This window comes from Strix aluco, chromosome 11 (genome assembly GCF_031877795.1).
Source record: "Strix aluco isolate bStrAlu1 chromosome 11, bStrAlu1.hap1, whole genome shotgun sequence".
Taxonomy (NCBI): domain Eukaryota; kingdom Metazoa; phylum Chordata; class Aves; order Strigiformes; family Strigidae; genus Strix; species Strix aluco.
This window is the reverse complement of record NC_133941.1, coordinates 1325553-1343180: the sequence shown is the minus strand read 5'-3', so window position 1 is coordinate 1343180 and position 17628 is coordinate 1325553. Positions and strand designations below refer to the sequence as shown.

Genomic DNA, 17628 nt, shown 5'->3' with positions numbered 1-17628 from the left:
TCAGGAAGGTTCAGTGTTTATAGGTTTATGAACAAAACTGTTCTACATTGTTCTCAGGTAGCGACAGAAAACGTTCTTTCCAACAGAATTTGGGCTGCCGACTTAGTTCCACAATATGTTTTGGAAATCCTAAGGAAGGGAGGAGAGCCATGGCAGATAGCCAAGGGCAGATTTCCAACAGACATCCTAACAGCTGTGGTACCGGGTAGTTTGGAAGGAAAGGAACGAGGCATCGTGTGAAGCAGGTAGCTCTGCCCTAGGCATTGATGGCTTTCCAGCGGTCACTGTCTATGCTGTTGATGCTGCCCACGTGATACGGCATAGAGGCCACGTCGTCCAGGTAGGCTGTGGTGTCAATCTGAGTGCTGGAGTAGAACCCAGAATCCATTCCTTCCTTCTTGGCAACAGCATAAGGGTGGGGCAGGTGCACATCCACATCCTCAGGCTCATCCACCTGACATTTGTAGGAGAAAAGGATCTTCGGTTCAGACCTGGAGTGATTAAAGATTTAAAATACGTGCTTAAGCAATGTAGTCTCACACCCACTTATCCTTAACTGAAACTCAGCAGCACTACAAAATCGTGTATTCGGACCCTAAGAACTCTCCACATTAGCTTTCAGTCTTGAAATACACCTAGCAGAGGAATTGCCATGAAGTAATGCTAAATGTAGCTCTGGACTAAGCCACCTAAGAGAAATTAAACCAGCAGAATCCTGACTAGTGTGGGAAAAGAGTTCTCATCTTTGGGAGTTCTGAATTACCGAGGGCAACAGCATCCCTGCCACTGGACTCCACAGCAGCCTGGCTACTGACACCAGCAGAACGGGAGCCCGCCTCAAGTTCCATCTGTGCGCATCAGGGAAACGAAAATAGAAACTCCTGATCCACAAGTGTTTGTATCTCTAGCTTCAGACGCTGTTCCCTCTGATTTCAGAAGGCAGCAGAGGCACGTTTTGATATTTTAGGAGTACTTTATGTTCTTAGTTATTTTAAAGCCTGCTGTTTCTTGCTTATGGACGATAAAACACTCGGTTTTTCCTACCAAGATGCATCTCCTCCGAGTGGCCACACGGTGGCAAGCCTGACCCAGGAATCACGCTCCCGAGTGCTTTTAAGCGGTGACTCCTGGGCCCACCGTAGATGAGTCCTCAGCCAAAGAGTGACCTAACCCTAGATCCTTTCTACAAACCTATCCCAGAACTCACCCAGAAGACCATTTAATCTTCCGGGACTCAATTTCTCATTAAGCATTTAGTTAACAACTTCAGCAGAAAAACTTTGGACTAAACAGGATGCAGACACTGAAGAAGTGATCCTCATAAATGTTTGAGAGGAATATAGCTATCAGCTCTACCTTGCATACAAAAGTAGACTTGGATAGAAGCGAGCAGCCCTAGGTCACATAAGAAAAACCTCAAGGTCAGAAATTAAAAACTAGTTCCCTAACTGGCATTCTAGTCACTGCCTTTATTCTGCAGATGGGGAGAACTTGTGTGCAAAACTATTAAATGACAATGTATACCCTTCTCAACTGCTGTTTATGGCTACTCACCCAAAGAAGCCTTTCAGGAACGCCACATAGATGAGAGGTGCAAAGAAGCTGAAGTAAAGGAAGGTGGTGGCATCAACACAGCTGTCAACAGCAAAAGGGAACATGAAGGCGTTTGGCACAATACAGCTGTGTAACACCACTCACATCCCCCCAGAATGATCCAATTTTCCTCCAGAGTGTCCAAGCAGAGGACAAGAAAAGTGCTAAACAAATTAAAACTGAGGCAAAGTAACAGACATTGCCATCAGCATGTGTCACTGCTCCTAGACAGGGGGAACCATGCCAAGACCTCAGGTCTGACCAAGAGCAGTCTCAGTGCTCCCAATTTTGATTCACAGAAGTGACACTGATCCCTGCAGAACTCCAGAGATGAGTAAGGGTATCTCCATGCTATTTCTAGCAAACACTATTTCCTCCCTTATTACCTATGAAACCCAAGCCAATGGCCAGGCATCAGTGGATTCAAACTACTACTATCACTGACCACCCGGAGACCGCTGCAGGGCACGCAGCTCCACACCCCTCTCCCCTGTGACCTTCCTGACTGCTCAGAGGGCTTTCGGCACAAAACAGAACCAACAGCTTTATTCCTTCTTAGGAACACAGCACAGGTTTGTTTTCTTGGGAGAGGCCATGTTGAAGGACACTCAAATGCAACACGAGAAACGGGGCTGCAGACCTCCCCCTGCACACATACCACAGTCCTTCTATGATATCCACACAGAGGAGGGCACTGCCCAGGCCCTGCACCAGGTTCAGCAGTGCCAGGATCCCAGCATAAACATAAAAACTCTTCCTGGCTGTGGGAAAGACACGACACAGATGAAGCTCAACCTCATAAGCCCCATCCCAGTGCAAATCTGTTTGATGGAGATGGTGAACCCAACACAAGCATCTCGCCATCCTGCCTGTTTAAGAATTCCTGAAGAATTAAGACTGACTGCATTTTCCTGTCCCATGCTGGCAGGACTGATGGAGGTACAGGGAACTAAACCCCACTCTTCTGCACGTGCACACACACGCACAAGATGGGTTTTGAAAACACATGGTCATAGCAACACATGCAAAGGTTTTATAGGCAAGCATCTGGAGCCAGTGTGAAATCACAGAACTGAATGTAAGAAACAAAAACCCCACAGCTGAACCAGAAGCTGTGCCCTTCCAATGTACAGCACTAACAAAACTGCTCAGGAAACCTGGACAGGAGCAGCAGGGTGTGCAGGACACCAGGCAGATGGAGCCCAGGACCACCTGCCTGCGGCGTGCACCACACAGATCCACTCCCTCAGGGTACCCACACATGGACACCAACACCACTTAGCGAGAGAACAGCCCAATGCAAACATCTTAGTAACAGCTTCTCTCCCTGTTCAAAAACTGCAGATATTCTGCAACAAAAAGAAAAACAAGAGAAGCATCTTAATAAAGTAAATGCCTAGATAAAAATGATTAAGAAGCTCCCAATTAGCCTTTCCTTCCCAGGGGATGACCAGCATGTACTCTTTAACATCATACATGCATTTCAAAGGAAGCTATTATTAAGAAACCATTTCTTAAGGCGCTCTGAAGATTATATATTTACATTACATCTGTATCATGAACTGAGGAGACGATCTTGTTTTCTTAATGTAATTGTTTAGCTACTGAAGTAGCAGAGTAATTGCTCTTACTCCCCTCTCCAAAAGGCACAGCACACTTTTTCCAGGGATAACTTATCAGTCCTTTGCCATGGATCTGTACCCCGAGAGAGTGGGATGTGCAGCACTGCCACATACAAGAACCTCTTACCCCCACCTATGTTTTATCCTGGTGCTGTCTCCATCTACACTATGGCACACACTACAGTCACTTACAGGGCAGAGAAATCCGGTCTTTCAGAGGAGTTTTTGGGAGAATCACCACCAAGGAATAGACCTGTTGAGACAAAGAACTAACTGTTCCATGGCTGCTTGGCAACTGAACTCCACAATCTTTGCAGGGACGGTGTGTGGTGTCACACATGTCCTAGATGTCTCGGGACAGAGGCACAGACCCCTGCTATCAAACCCAGCACAGATGGTGCAGACCTGGAGGCCCCACACCTCACCCCCATCAGCACAAAAAGGCTGATCACGGAGAAACAAGGGAGTGAAGAACATCAGAGTTCAGCTGCCACAGCTCACACCACGCCTTTCTTGCTTCAGCTTCCCTGCCACTTGAGAAGCATCAGTGCTGCACTGTATCAGGCAGGAGGGAGACTAGGGCCTTATTACACACCAATCCTCCTCCTTGCCCCATTTAGAAAATACAAAGGAGCTATCAGAGTGCATAACACATGCCCAGTACTTACCAGAAAGAAGAAACAGGAGCTGGCAAGCCAAAAGTGTCTCCCTCCATGGCCGTAGATGTTGAAGTCTTCCGCTGAGAGGTGGGCATCAGGGTACAGGATTTCCAGGGTGCCCTAGGAGAGAAGCACCAACACGATTCTGTCACCAGCAGCATCCTCCTAGAGCGGGTGTCTGGACAAGGGAGACTGTATTTAAAGAAGTCCACACAACAGCTGTCACTGCCACCTAAGAGCCAACCAGTGCCCTGCTTAGACCAAGTTAAGCTCACACAGAAAAAGAGGAAGAAACTGAAGACATAAGTGAGGGGAAGAAAAAAGTGGCAGGAATCTGCATCTGAAGGAAACCAGCATCGATGACATTTCCAGGAGACTGAATGAAGGGACAGGGGATGCAAGCAGTTGTCTGAAATAGACTGAGAGTTCTGTTTCCATCTCTAAATTAGACCTTTCCTGCTGAAACATTCAGGGTATAAAAGCCCACACTTGCGCAAGAATTGGGAAAGGGCACTGTCTCATTCACTTGAATTCCTGAAAAAACAGAAGCTACCATACAGACAGGGGAGAGAGAAAAGTGCTTGTAAGCACTCCTGAACCCAGATATAGCTCAAACACTTGATATTTAATGAGGCTCCTCCAGCTTTATCATGTGGTAATGATCAGCTCACTGCCTACACAAGCAAGAGCCTGGTCACAGAACAAAGATCTCTGTGTTATTCTGGAGCTGCCCCAAGTATAGAGACACAGGGCTGACCACTCACATCCCGAGAACAATAAACCCAGACACATACTGCATTGTCCAGAGAGATGGAGACACAGCTAATAAACTGAGCCAGCAAGCCAGCTGCTAGTCTGAGGGAAGCAAGAGCTCCCAGCTCTCCAAGAGTCAGGAGACAAGAGCCCCACTGCACTGCCCTTATCTGCCAAGCACACCTCAGGTCTCTTCATCTAGTTTTTCTGGCACTTGAGGCCAGAACTTGTGGCTCTGGTGTGAAAGACCTCTCACTCCTGTTCCAAGATTTGCTAAACAAGGCAATCCATCTAAAGCTCATCTCATTTCTTCACCTCGCCTGACCCAATCATGCCATAAAGAGGACGAGTCTGGTATGCGCTCTGGGGATCCTCATACGTTGCCACAAGCACCCAGTCTTCCCCCAAAACCTCATCCAAGGAGCAAAGCTGCCACTTTTCAGAGAGGAGTCCCACATCTAACTGCCTAACTCCAAGCTAAGTCCCCTCTTTCGCAAAGACTAATTCTTCTGCTCCAACATACTACTCACCTGGGTGACAGAATATGCCAGAGACAGCACTGTAGTGATTGCCAGAACACGTTTCACACTCGACTTGCTCTCCAGGTGACCTGGAATTCAGGAATACAGAAGTGACTGAGGATGTGATCCCAGCCCTGGTAAAAATCATTTCTCTCCAAAACTAATAGAGGAAAACATCTGTATTTCCAAGGGCATTCAAGGAAAGGTTAAAGCTCACTTAACCGCTAGAAACTGCTTCCCTTTTGGAGAGTTGAGCCTTTCACAGACAAAATAATACTTACAAAACAGGTTTTAGCTTACTTTCCTCCTGCTCACACTAATATAGAGAAAGTAACTAAGTCCTACTGGGGTTACTAAAAAAAAAAGGTCAGGAATGATTCCAGCATCATATACACCAAGATGTTATAAAGTTTCTTCTCAGGGAATGGGAGACTGGGTTAGAGCAGGGGAAATGGGCTTACATAATTTACAGAAATCTGCACTGGAAAATGCTGGAGCAACCTCCAGAAGCTCCTTCCAACCCAAATTATTCTATGAGCCCTCAAAAGATGAAAGAGCTAGCACTCAGCTGTCCCCCTGGCAGATGCAGTGACACCTACCAAGCCCTCTCCTCTACTTTTGACCCACAGGAAGAGGTGCTCCAAACAGCATTTTCACTTGTACAACTGAAAAAAGTAGAGTTAGATTGCAGCTACAGTTGAAGCATTTGAATGAAGCCAGGATCCATCAAACCAACCAAGGAGGGGATAGAAGCACCCCCAAAGGAACCATCTTAAATAAAATGGAGTTGAAGCAAAGATCAGACTGTTGATCTTTGCATAAGTCTTCTTCACCTAAGCTGTCCACTCCTTCACCGCATGCACGCAGGACAAAGCACATATAAACCCTGCAACTGCACAAGTCATAGATCTGTAATATAACCAGGCTTTCAGCCATTTCTAACTAAAGCTCCCAAATTTGTTCTTTGTCTTTATTCTAGAGCTCCTTCACTTAACAGAATCAGCATCTCCACAAACTTACAGATGCAGTCCCAGTGGAAAGAAAGGGAATAGGAAACATTCAAAGCACTCAAAAAACCTCCTGACACATACCAAAGGCAAGGCCTAGAATCACCACACTCAGTTCAATCGCCAGAAGGAAGAACCTCGTGATCTCCCACAGGATCTGAGGGATAACAGAAACCAGACAAACATGATTAGACAGAGCCAGGAACCAGTCGGAAGTTAATACAGCAAAACCCCACTCTCTGCTGCAGGGGATGGCAGCCTCTGAATGGAGCAGGTCATTTCCACAAACCTGCCTCATGCTTTGCGGGGATACTAATTATATGCTTGTTCCGTGTCCTGTCCATGCCTGTGAAACAGAACAGTTGTGTGGGAGCGAGCAAATAGCAGGCCTACGGAGAGAGGAAGTGGCCATTGTTTGCCACACTTGAGGATCTGTCGCTTGTCTGGATGTGTTCTCTCTGCTGTACTCCCAAGGAGCACAAACCCAAGACCTCAAAAGTAAAACATTAAACAGGGCCAGTTCTTAAAGCAGTAGATTCTGCAGTACAGTTATGACTGAACAAACTCTGCACTTCTCCACAGCTACTGGTCCCTAAACCTAAATCACATTCAACTCTAAAGACCTCCCACTTCCAGCTTGTTATTTTCATTCCCATGTTTTATTTGGTGAAACAAGACCAAAAAAACAGCAGGTGAGGCAACCTTCCAGGTAGTCATGCAATAAATCAGTGCCAAACCTAGAACAAGAACCCAGATTCTGGCTTATTAATCCTTTTCCTCTGAACACTGAATGGCACTCTCTCGAAGATACACAATATTTTAAGAGGCGTTTGATAAGACACTTCTAATCTCAGAAAACACAGTGTGTGTACATATATACATGAGAGAAAATAGAACATGTGTACAGGAAAAATTGACAGAGTATCTGTCCTACTTGCACGACTTCCCAGCAAGGTGCACTTAGCAGCAATACCAACAGAACTGAAGAAAAGCACCTTCTCTCCTCTTCTCCATTATTCAAGTCCTGGACCTACATCTATTCAACAGAGCTGAATGAAAATGCTACAAACATCCAGCCACTCACAACAAGCAGTGCATTACAATGCTCTGGCAGGTAAGACTGAAGGGAAAAGCGAAAGAACCACACTGATCCCAGAGAATAAAGTCAGAAGACCTGTACTCTGAGAGTGGCTCATCTTCCTCTAGCAGTTCAAGAACTACAGAGCTTTTTGTTTCAGGTAATATTCTGCTAAAAGTCAAATGACTACAAAGGAACAGCAGGTACAAAGCTATTTCCTGTTTGCTAAAGGATTGTCCTGTGCTCAGAGTGGCTGCAAGGACATTCAGCTATCAGTCTCCAAAGGGAATTCTGTTTTATTTGCTTCCAATACAAAAGAATTCAGTATTTTTCAAAGAGCCACTCAAATATTGCAAGAGTAACAAAGGCCAGGTCTTGCCTATCCACTAAATGTATCTGAATGTTCAGCTCTTGCAAAGCAGAGTCATTCCATCCTTGCAACAGGAAAGCTTTGCTGCCGCTATTTGTGTGTCTGTTTTAGGAAGTCCATTGTTTTACAGCCCTGGATGTTGTGATCATTTAGATACAACTATCAGAACAGGATACCATAGTACACATAGCTATGAGTACTGAAAAAACCCAACATTCTTCTTGTCTGCACATAAAAGGAAAGCCATGGCAGACTGCTGCTGGGATCAAAACTGCACAAAGCAGAGCCTCTAAAATCAGTGTTGTACCTACCTTATCAGCAACTGTGGCAGCATCAGAGGCACTCACAGTCATGGAGACAACAGCACGGGCAATACCAACTAAAGCCACCACAAATACCTACACAAAAAGATACCAAAGTGAGCTCATGTCAAAAGGCACATATGCAGTAGTGACCAGAAACCCTTTTGGAATACCATTTCTAGGTCATCTTTCAATCCTGACAATGTGTGCTAAGGATTTCCTGTAGCAGATTAGAGTTAATTTGCTGAAGAAGATTCCTCAGGCCTGCTAGATGTAGGATTACTGGTTTAGAATTTAGGAAGGAACAAATTTCCTCAACTGTCAGATTAAAGAGCTCTGAAGAGGTCTCACCCTCTCCTTACAACAGTATCTTTACAGGCAAACAATCTTCACACCTTTCAATCGACTGGGGCAGGGGAGGAGAAAAAACAGACAAAAACTATATCCCTCCAAATTACAAGAGCAAGTGCTTGGTATGACAGAATAAACCAATCCCATCAGATAACAGAAGCCACTTGATACCAGCTACCACACTTCAGATCTGTGACAAAACTAAAATCTGTAGTTCTCTCACTCAACACTGACAATGCTCAGGAATGCAAAGAAAAAGAAGTCAGCTGCAGGCAACAGCTTTAAAACATCTTAGTGCAACACAGAGATACCCAAGTCAGGTCATATACCATTTAAGCATCACAGCATGGAGCTCAGCATGGCTGATTTACCAAGTCCAGTGCTGTCACAGCCATACTATGGAATTAAGAGCTCAGTCAGATATATCTACCCTCTGCTGTGCAGACTTACACTCTAAGAAAGCAGATTTTTCCAGATAAAATTCTCCAAGTCATGGGCTAATTCTAATAGTGCAGGTATGAGACAGCTAAATCTGTCAGAGAACGAAGACAGTCCAAGCTGATTCTAAGGTGGTTGGAGAATGGAAATGACCAATAAGCCACCTACAGCTGAATAATTCCTCCTTAGACTAAGGGACACAAATGGCATAAAATAATAATACAATACTCCCTCCTGGGGTGGAAAACTCTGGGACAAAACACTGACAAATAAAGAAGGGTCTCTGAATGTGTTCTAGAGCAGCAACAACTCACTGGAGAGGAAAACACACCCTTTTTGCTTCACCTCCAAGTAGGTAGAGACTCTTTCCAATCTATTAACTTTGTTTTAATCACTGATTCCACAAGAAAGCATTCCCTCAAGACATGACAAACAGCCACTTGAAAGGAAATCCTCATAGAACACACTTCCATCCTCATTTCCCAATAACATACTCCAGAAGATCAAACTGAATGAAAGCATTTTCCTCTCAGGCTGCTTCACTTTCTGCTTCTCTCTCTGTTTTGAAAAAGTCAACAGCATAGTCAGTTCACTTTTTTCTTCCCTTTGGTTTATCAGCTTTGCTTCTCAAAGCCTCTGGCATGAACCTCCTACTGAGCCATGTGCACTATTGGAAGCATAAAGGAAGATTTAAATCCAGACCAGAAATGGCTGGTAATATATTAAAAAATTAGGAGAGTGTATGTGTGTATACCTGGTTATCCAAAACTGTGCACAAGCCCAGTGCCCACACTCCAGGCCTGAAAGAGCTAACAAGACTTCCCACCAAAGATTCAGTTAAGGCTACAAGCTCAGGTTTGGTTTTGATGCTTCTTGGGTTTTGCCATGCCATAGCTGTGCGCAGCCCAAGGAAGGATATCTCTCACCTAACCCAAGTCAAACACACCTTTACTTCTACAACCTGTCCTGATCTCACCGAGGAAGAGCAAGCGGATTATGCTACACACTGAGGAAAGCCAGGATCTCAAAAAGCATCTATGATAAAGCTTCTGAATGATATTTTTAAAAAAATTCAGGTAGGTTCTTGGCTGCATTTACCACGCCCTGTGACCAGTATCACAGTTAATAGGTATGATGTTCAGAGCTTACTAAAGAGACTACCTTAATGTGATCAAAAGTTGCCCATGCCTTTTTAAACTGGGGAGAGAACAGACAAGATCTTAGATGTTTGAGAACTGTAACTGTACTGCCTATAGATTCTGTTTCCACCTTAAAAAGTACCAAGAACATCATCAAGTCAGCAACCACTTTGATATGATGGGAAAGAAACTAGCAGGGCTGGGTTTCTACATTCCCAGACTAACCAGAACCCTGTCACAACATTTTCTACAGCAGATGACCAAGCTTTTCAACAGCTTCACACAAATTATTCTCCAGCGTTTCACTTCCCACAGGCTCAGTGCGAAGCTGTTTTTGTGTCACATGCTACTTACTGCAAGGAGCAAGGAAAGTGTAAGATACTAGATTCCAAGACAACAAAGCAACAAAGAAAAAAAAATCACCACAGGAGAACAAAATCCACTCAAATCCAGCAGTTATGGTCCCAGAATCTGTGAAAACCAGAATTCAGACAGTGAAAAAAAAATCTGTTTACTTCTTGTAGTACACCTTCAACTAAAAATAGTTTTTTTCCCTGCAAGATCTGGTCTAGGGTCTCTCTCTCCACTAGTTCAGTGATATTGTTCATGAGTGGTAATAAAAAAAACCACTCACTCATCAGTTCAAAAGCACAGAGTAGTCAGTACTCACTAGTATGTAGAATGTAGTGAAGATTGGGCTGGAAGTGACCCGGATTTTGGCCCTGGCAGAGGGCAGCTTCCAGAGAAGAAACATAAAGAAAAGCACATTGGGAACCAGGAGCAGAAGATCCCAGTAGCGGACTCTGCAAAAAGTAAATAAAATAGGTTTTTTCCTGTTCTTCAGCATCCAGAAGGGAAGGCACCAGCCCCAGTCCCTTCTCAACCAAACTCTGAGAAAAAAAAGCTCTTTCCCCTCGCCCAGGGTCAGGCCATGGTCCCATTTCCTCCGTCTCACCTGGACTTCCCAATGTCCTCATAGAGCAGCAACAGGCACTTGTGCGGCACAGTGATGTTGGTGTCATTGACCGCCTGCGTTGTTGTCGGGGACAAAGTTGTCACATTATCCAGTGCTGTCACCAGGGCAGTCGAATGTGTGATGTTGTCAGACATGGAGAATCCCATCACAGACTGGAACATCCTGCCTTTCCTCTGGTCCAGGTCAAATGCAGCACAAGACAACCACAGCAGAGACAAAAAGCAACATTAAATCAGTTGTGAGTCAGAGCTAAAAAGTACATCCCTGCCATTAGGGCCCTGCACAACTGCTTCCTGCTTGTTACCGCAAATTATCATCATCTGAAAGACTGTATTACACAATGAAACGTCACCTGCCCTTACTCTGCACACAGCCATTACGGTGGACAGCACAAACCCACTATCTGATATCAGGGTAACAAACACACTCAAAACAGTGTAATAGTATGTTGGATTAAATTTTGTGATTTTTTTGAGCTTTGGCAGATTCACAGAAGAAATCAAGACTCAGCAGCAACACATGACATCAAGACGGAGACAGAAACCCTGCTGTACCAGAATGTTAATTACCATTCTAGCTGCCAAGACCAAGAAGTTACAGTCAATGATTTCATTTCAACTATTGCAAAGTAAAAATGAAGGCCCCTACCTAAAACCTGTTGCTGTTACCAATGCTGCAGTCTGGGAGCAGGGAGAGCCTCACATACTTTTACCTAAAGGGACTGTACAGACTCTTTTATCTTCCAAAACCAACACTGGCAAAAGCCAAGATTCAGCATTTTTCTTCTAACCCTCTGCAAGACATCAGAACAATTCTGATTTTAAGCATGACAGTAAGGCTGTGAAAAGCCAGCGCCTAAAACCCTGCTAGCATAAAGTTCTCCAGCTTCTTTCCATCCACCAGTCTCAATCGCATCGCCCTTCTCAGACACAGATCAGCATCATCACTGGTAGTTTACAAACCCAGAACCAGACACAGTCCTATCTAATGGGTTTCCTAAGGTCAAACCCACAGGCAGCAGAGAGCTACGGTCGGAGCTCAGGTCTTTCGCCTGCCCTACCTTACACCTCCCCTGCCCCTCAGAAAGATGACAAGGCAGAACTTCCCATTCCCCTGATGAAACTTTTTTGTACTGCCTTCCCTGAGAGAACATTCACATCTTTTCCACCATCTGTCCATCCCCCAGGCCCTACTTTGCTGCGATATTAACTGTGCCTCCAGAAGCTCAAGGGAAACTCTGCTCTGCCATCCGTAAAGCTCCACATGCTTCACACCCGTGCCGGTGGCAGTTTATCCCTCTGTTGGTTCTACCATCACCTTGGAAGCTTAAGTGAACCCTGGCACACAGCACTTTAGATCAGAGTTAGTATATACTGGAGTTTTGACCTGATTTACCTTACTAAGCCTGATTCAACATATCACCTTGTGCAAATCCACTCTTCTTCCCACCCTAAAGCAGCAACCCTCACCAGTAAGGCACTTGACTAGCTACAAGGCAAATACAAATACAAGGTTCTGTCATCTCTCCTGGCACTCAAAGTGGTCACAGACCACACGCAGATTCAAAAAAAACCCATCTCCATCAGCCAGCATCTTAAAGATGCACATTGCCAGAGACAGCACTCCAGCAGTCTGTGTGCTGCAGTTAACCCGGGGTTTATCTCAAAACAATTCTCCCTGTTTGACTTTAGCCCTGGCTGGCAAACTGACAGCCTCCATGACAGGACTCAGAAGGTATTTTCCCGGCGAGGTTCTAAGTGACTCACAAGTTGGAAAGAATCAGCACAGCCCGGTGTCATCTGTTGAGCTTTTAGAGTTCAGTAGCACCTTCACCACAAACTGCTCAAGACCGTCAGCCACAGACTCTTCTTTCTCTTCAGAGGCTGAGGCTCTTCCCAGGGGTAAGGGGACCATCCCACCCTCAGCTAACAAACCCTCCCTTTGATTCACCCATGCTCACAGATACTTGCTGAGCTGGGATTTTTCTTTTGCGACTGCTCTATGCTGTACTGCACAAGAGACATCACATTAAATAAACACACGCAGACCTGGAAGGATCAACTTTGTGCTGTGATGGCAAAATCTCTGCCAAAAAATCCTAGTTCTAGTAGAGGTTCCAGGAAACAACCTTCACATTCCAGACTTATCAGAAGTGTCCTCTCTTCCCTCCAGCTTCTCACTTCCCGGAACTGACACTGTTAAGAATGATTTTCTGTTAATAATTTTGCTCCATTCTCTTTCTCTGAAACACCACTGCATCTCAGTAGCAGCAAGGACAAGTGTGTTCACATTTGCCAACACTGAAAAAATTCTACCTAATTTTTTAAAAAGCTGGGAAAGCATACCCGAAAAACATCAGAGAGCACGGGCAGAACAAGATCAACTGCAAACCATCACAACCTCCTAACACCTCTTCCAGGACAAAGAATTCGATCTGCCTGTCACACTGACAAGAGCTTGAGTATAAAGCTGCGAGAGAATTACACAGGAAAGAAATCTTCCTTATGAAAAGAACAAACAGGCTCCATTCTTTTTCCCTAGAAGCTGTCACTATCATGCAACAGCAGCAAGCTGCTGATAAGGAGAGGAGTTGGCCACATGTAACAGGGCTCCAGTCACAAGGTTTCAAAGGGCAAAGCAGAATCAAGCTTACCTCCCAGACTGCTGCCTGGTATTAGTATCCTATTCTTCCTCCCAAGATGGAGTACACACAGAGCAGAGCAACAGAACATCCAACGTGATAAGAAAGGGCAGCCAAAGCCATCAGCCAGACAGCATGATCGTCAGTGCTCTTCTAATAGCTAAGGCCTACAGCAAGGATGTGGAGAACTGGCCTGTTCCTGTCCAAGTCACCAGCAAAAATTCCATGGCAACAGGACCAGGAACTGATGGCAGGGATCCGGCTAGGCTTCGTCACCCTCAGTAACACTGCTCCTTACAGCACCCTGTCCAAACCCCTGCCCCGTCTAGTCCAAAATAAATCCAGTCAGCTGAGCATATCCAAGAGATCACTCACCACACCCTGCCTCCATGGGGCCGTTCAGCCAGCCCAACCGACGTAATGGGGGTAAAATTACCCCATAGCCACGTTAGAGGAAACCAGTGCCGCAGTCCTGGTCTCCCTTTTTCCTCTAGCAGGCAGCTCTATTCACCATACACCAGAAAACAAAATAAAATGGTTTTCTACACTACCGCTGAAGTCAGCCTCACCTGGTAGAGGCCTATTCCTCTGTCCAGGCGCTGGACTCACAAGTCTGCCCGCGTGACTCCTGGGTTGCCGTGACAGCGCTGGGGAAGGCTCAGCAAAAATGATCACCCCTCACCAAGGGGATGTTGTTTGATTCATGGCACTGGAACCGTACCAGAGCTCAGCGAAATTCAGGGCTCAAATCCCTGGCAATTCTCTGTGCTCTCAAAGCCCCACTGCATAAAGGTGAATTACACACTAGCAGAGTTCCAGCTAATAAAAAAATGAAAGTTTTCTTCCTTTCTGAAAACAGTATCAGAAAATCTTGCAAGTACAGATCATACTAGGGTTAAGATTGCTCCTTAAAACACTGTATTTGTGCAAGAAAAAACTGCACTGTCCAGATCCCTGCTTACATACACCTGTTACTTCGTTAACTTAAATGCTTAAAAAGAAAACAAAAATAAAAAGAAAAATGCCTTTTTTCTTCTCTTTAAGATGGCTCTTCAAACCTCACTGTTGGTCACAATGGTTGCATTTTGCATTTCACCCTTAGAACTCACAAAACAGGGATTTTCCACCACTGATCTAGGACATGTCTTTCCTCTGAGTTGCCTTCTCACATCTCGTTCCGAACTAAACTTAAAAAGAAAGGAACTGCAATGCTAAAAACAGCCAAAGAAAAATGCCAAAAGCAAACGTCTCAACAATAATCCAAAACCATCGGACAGAGAACCCCAGTTCAGGGAGGTCTTTCAGAAATAAGTATCCCAAGTTTTTTGTTGTTTTGGGTTTGGTTTTCTTCCCTGTAGAAGGCAGGTGCACAAACAAGCGAGGCAGCAGCAAGGGATGCAAAGTAACAGTACAGAGTCGCTTCACCCGAGGCTGGCAGGGAAGCAGTGTCTACTTTAAAGGCTGCTGAATGAACCAGAGAGCTGGGAAAAAATCTTCAATTACTTTCTGCCCTTTAGGCGAGGCAAAGGTACCTCCGGACGCTCCTGCCATAGGAGGGCTCCCGGGCTGCAAAAGGAGGCGTCAAGCCGCCTTCCAGGGACCTGCGGAAGTGTCTGCAAAGGGCACGACAACAACCCAGGGAGCAGCGAGGTCCCCTCAGGCCACCGGGAACCTGGGAGCCGACACCGCCCGGAACCGAAGAACCGCAGCGCCCCAGGCAAGGCACGAAGGTTTTTTTTTTTTCCTGCCGCAATCCCTATATGCAAAAAAAAAAAAAAAGGCAGCTGGGTAGCGAGGCGCGGGCTGCTGAAGCCTGACAGGCACCTTCCGGCCCCCCTCTCCCCCGGGGCCGACTGCCGCAGCCCGGCCACCCCGCGGGGCCTCGCACTACCCCGCCGCTTGCCTCCGCGGGCCGCGGCCCCCACCGCAGCCAGGCCGTGCCGCCGGGGCAGGCCCCGCCGCCCCGGGTCGAGGTGCCCCGGCGCCCCTCCCCGCAAGCCCCGCTCCCGGCGCCGGCCCCGCTCCTACCCGCCGCGGGCCCGGCCCGCCCGGCCCTGCCTCCCCGCTGACGGCGCTCAGTCGTGGGGGCCCAGCCCCGCCATCCCAGGCCCCGGCCCCACCGCTCCCCTCAGCCAGGGAGCGTCGCTGAAGAGCGGCTCAAGCAGAGCACCGCGCCGCCAGAGGGGGCGAGCCGAGGCCTTTTCGTCCGGGTCCAGCGGCGCTATTGAGAGAGGGTCCCCAAGGGGGCTGTCACTTGGGCCAATCAGAGCCCAAAAGGGGGGGGTTCTGCCAAAGAAATAGAGGCGAGAGCCAATGGGAAGGGACGGGAGGCGGGACTTGGGGGGGCGGGCCTGCCGCGTTTTAAAGGCGCTCTGTCCCCATCCCTCCACCTGCGGGACGGGGAGCAGATGGCGGCCTTGGCCTTGGCCGTCGGGGCGCTGAGCCCCCTCCCCGAGCCTGTCCTGAAACGGGTGGGAGGAACAAAACCAAAGCTCTCCATATGAGCCCCCGATGCTGAATTGCACTGCCTGGAGGCCAGGTCTACCCAGGCCCCTCTCGCTCTCCCCCAGGCCGAGCTGGGGTCTCCATCCACCCCCGGGCCAGGCTGGGGCTCACCCACCTCCCTGTGGGACCCCCGTGGCTCTCGGCTGCCTGCAGCCTGTGCCCGGCCTGCCCTCGCACCTCCTCACGGCACAGGAGCCGTGGCATCAGCGGCTCACCCGGGGCCTGCCAGGCCCTGCCGCCAGCTTGGCGTGGAGTGGGGGACAGGTAGGGCAGTGACCCCCGGGCCTGTCCTCGCCACAGGCTGTTCCAGCTGCCTGTTAGCGCCCAGGCCAGCCCACACAACCCAACACCACACCCAGCAGCAATCGCTCGTGTCGGCCAGCACCCGTACCGCTGCACACCTCCAAGGCCGCAAGAAACAGGCTACTTCTTAGAAGAATTATTGATTTCAAGGCTGGAGAGTTAATAATTTTCTTCCACGGACCAGATCCTATAATCAAATCCCTACAGGGGAGAATAATTAACAACCTGGAGAGTTTGGCTTGTAAGGAAGGTTTAAAGCTGACTGAACTAACTCGGCATAGCTTGGAGAATCGCAGCTAAAGGGAAACACGATAAACAATTAGCAGGATTTGGAGGTGCAAACACCAGGCAAAGGAAAGAGGAGTTTATTAAACAAGGAGACAACTGGGATAAATGAGCCAAGATTTAAAAAGGAAATTAAAGGAAATAACTGCCTAAATATCAGTAGTAAGAGCTGTCTGACTGTGAACAGAGTTTCAGGGGGGATGCTTGTTATTGGAGTCATTTCAAGGACTGGAGGATAAATTCTGGCATGGTTTTCTAACCGTGGTTCACCTGGGGCTCTAGGGATTGCTTCTATAGCAAGGCTTTTGCTAAGCTGAAATTTGCTGTACACAGCCTACGCCTCTTTCAAAGATCCCTATATTAATCAAGTTTGCGTGCCCTGCTCCAGCAAACAGCACGCACAGAGGGTTTCAGACCCACCCCACACATAAATCTGTCTCAACTTCAGCCTGCTTGATCCTCTTCTCGGGTTTAATCTTCCAGCTTCGCTGCAGCAAGCCTCGTGGAGGAGGATGTACCCTGAGACTGTGTTTCCTGCCTCAGCCCTATTCCTCTGATTTTCCACTGGGTTGAAACAGGTTTTTGTGCTGGTGTCATGCCTTTGGAATGACATCTGGAGAAGCCGGTCCTTAGCTTGTCTCTTCTCACACTGTCGTTCAGGTTAATGATATGTTGCAATATTTTTGCATGTTCTATTTAGGGATCCAAGCTCGAAGGCTTGACAGGCACCAACATCTCTGAGTTATAGAAGGGACGCTTCTGTTTAAAGAGAGGTGGAGTGCTTCTGTCTGAAAAGTGCCTTGGTAACAGAGCCAGGAGTAAAATCCATGTCTTCTCACTTGTAGCCTCAGGCGCTAACTAATTGAACATGTTACCTCCCACATAACTGTGTCAGAAGGAGAGATTTTGCTTTCCAATCCACCTGCTCTTTCCATCTGATTCAGTTTGAGGCTAAAGCCCAGCGCTTGGGACACCAGATCCAAAAGCTGTCTCTCAGGCAGAAGACTGCTGGGTGCCACTGCAAGGGCTGTGACACTTTAGATCCTGCCTTTCTCACTGCTTATGTGAAACAGAGGATGTGGGAA

The 17628-nt window shown here is 47.1% G+C and overlaps 1 protein-coding gene across 5 annotated transcripts; it reads right to left on the bottom strand.

The window, feature by feature from the left end:
- Positions 1 to 15694, bottom strand: TPRA1 (transmembrane protein adipocyte associated 1). Of its 5 annotated transcripts, none has more exons than XM_074836801.1 (12): positions 15479 to 15694; positions 14954 to 15206; positions 10789 to 10982; positions 10504 to 10636; positions 7915 to 8001; positions 6240 to 6312; positions 5158 to 5237; positions 3884 to 3994; positions 3408 to 3468; positions 2252 to 2354; positions 1555 to 1635; positions 1 to 491 (listed from the first exon to the last, which is right to left on the bottom strand). In XM_074836801.1, exons 2-12 carry the CDS (start codon positions 14999 to 15001, stop codon positions 257 to 259), a joined length of 1206 nt encoding a protein of 401 aa, XP_074692902.1. In that variant the 5' UTR covers positions 15002 to 15206; positions 15479 to 15694; the 3' UTR covers positions 1 to 256. The 5 variants fall into 5 exon arrangements, with proteins under 5 accessions (XP_074692902.1, XP_074692904.1, XP_074692903.1 ...); XM_074836803.1 differs by having other exon boundaries at positions 14983 to 15206; positions 15479 to 15692; XM_074836802.1 differs by lacking the exon at positions 14954 to 15206 and having other exon boundaries at positions 15479 to 15691.
- Between the last annotated feature and the right edge of the window lie 1934 nt (positions 15695 to 17628).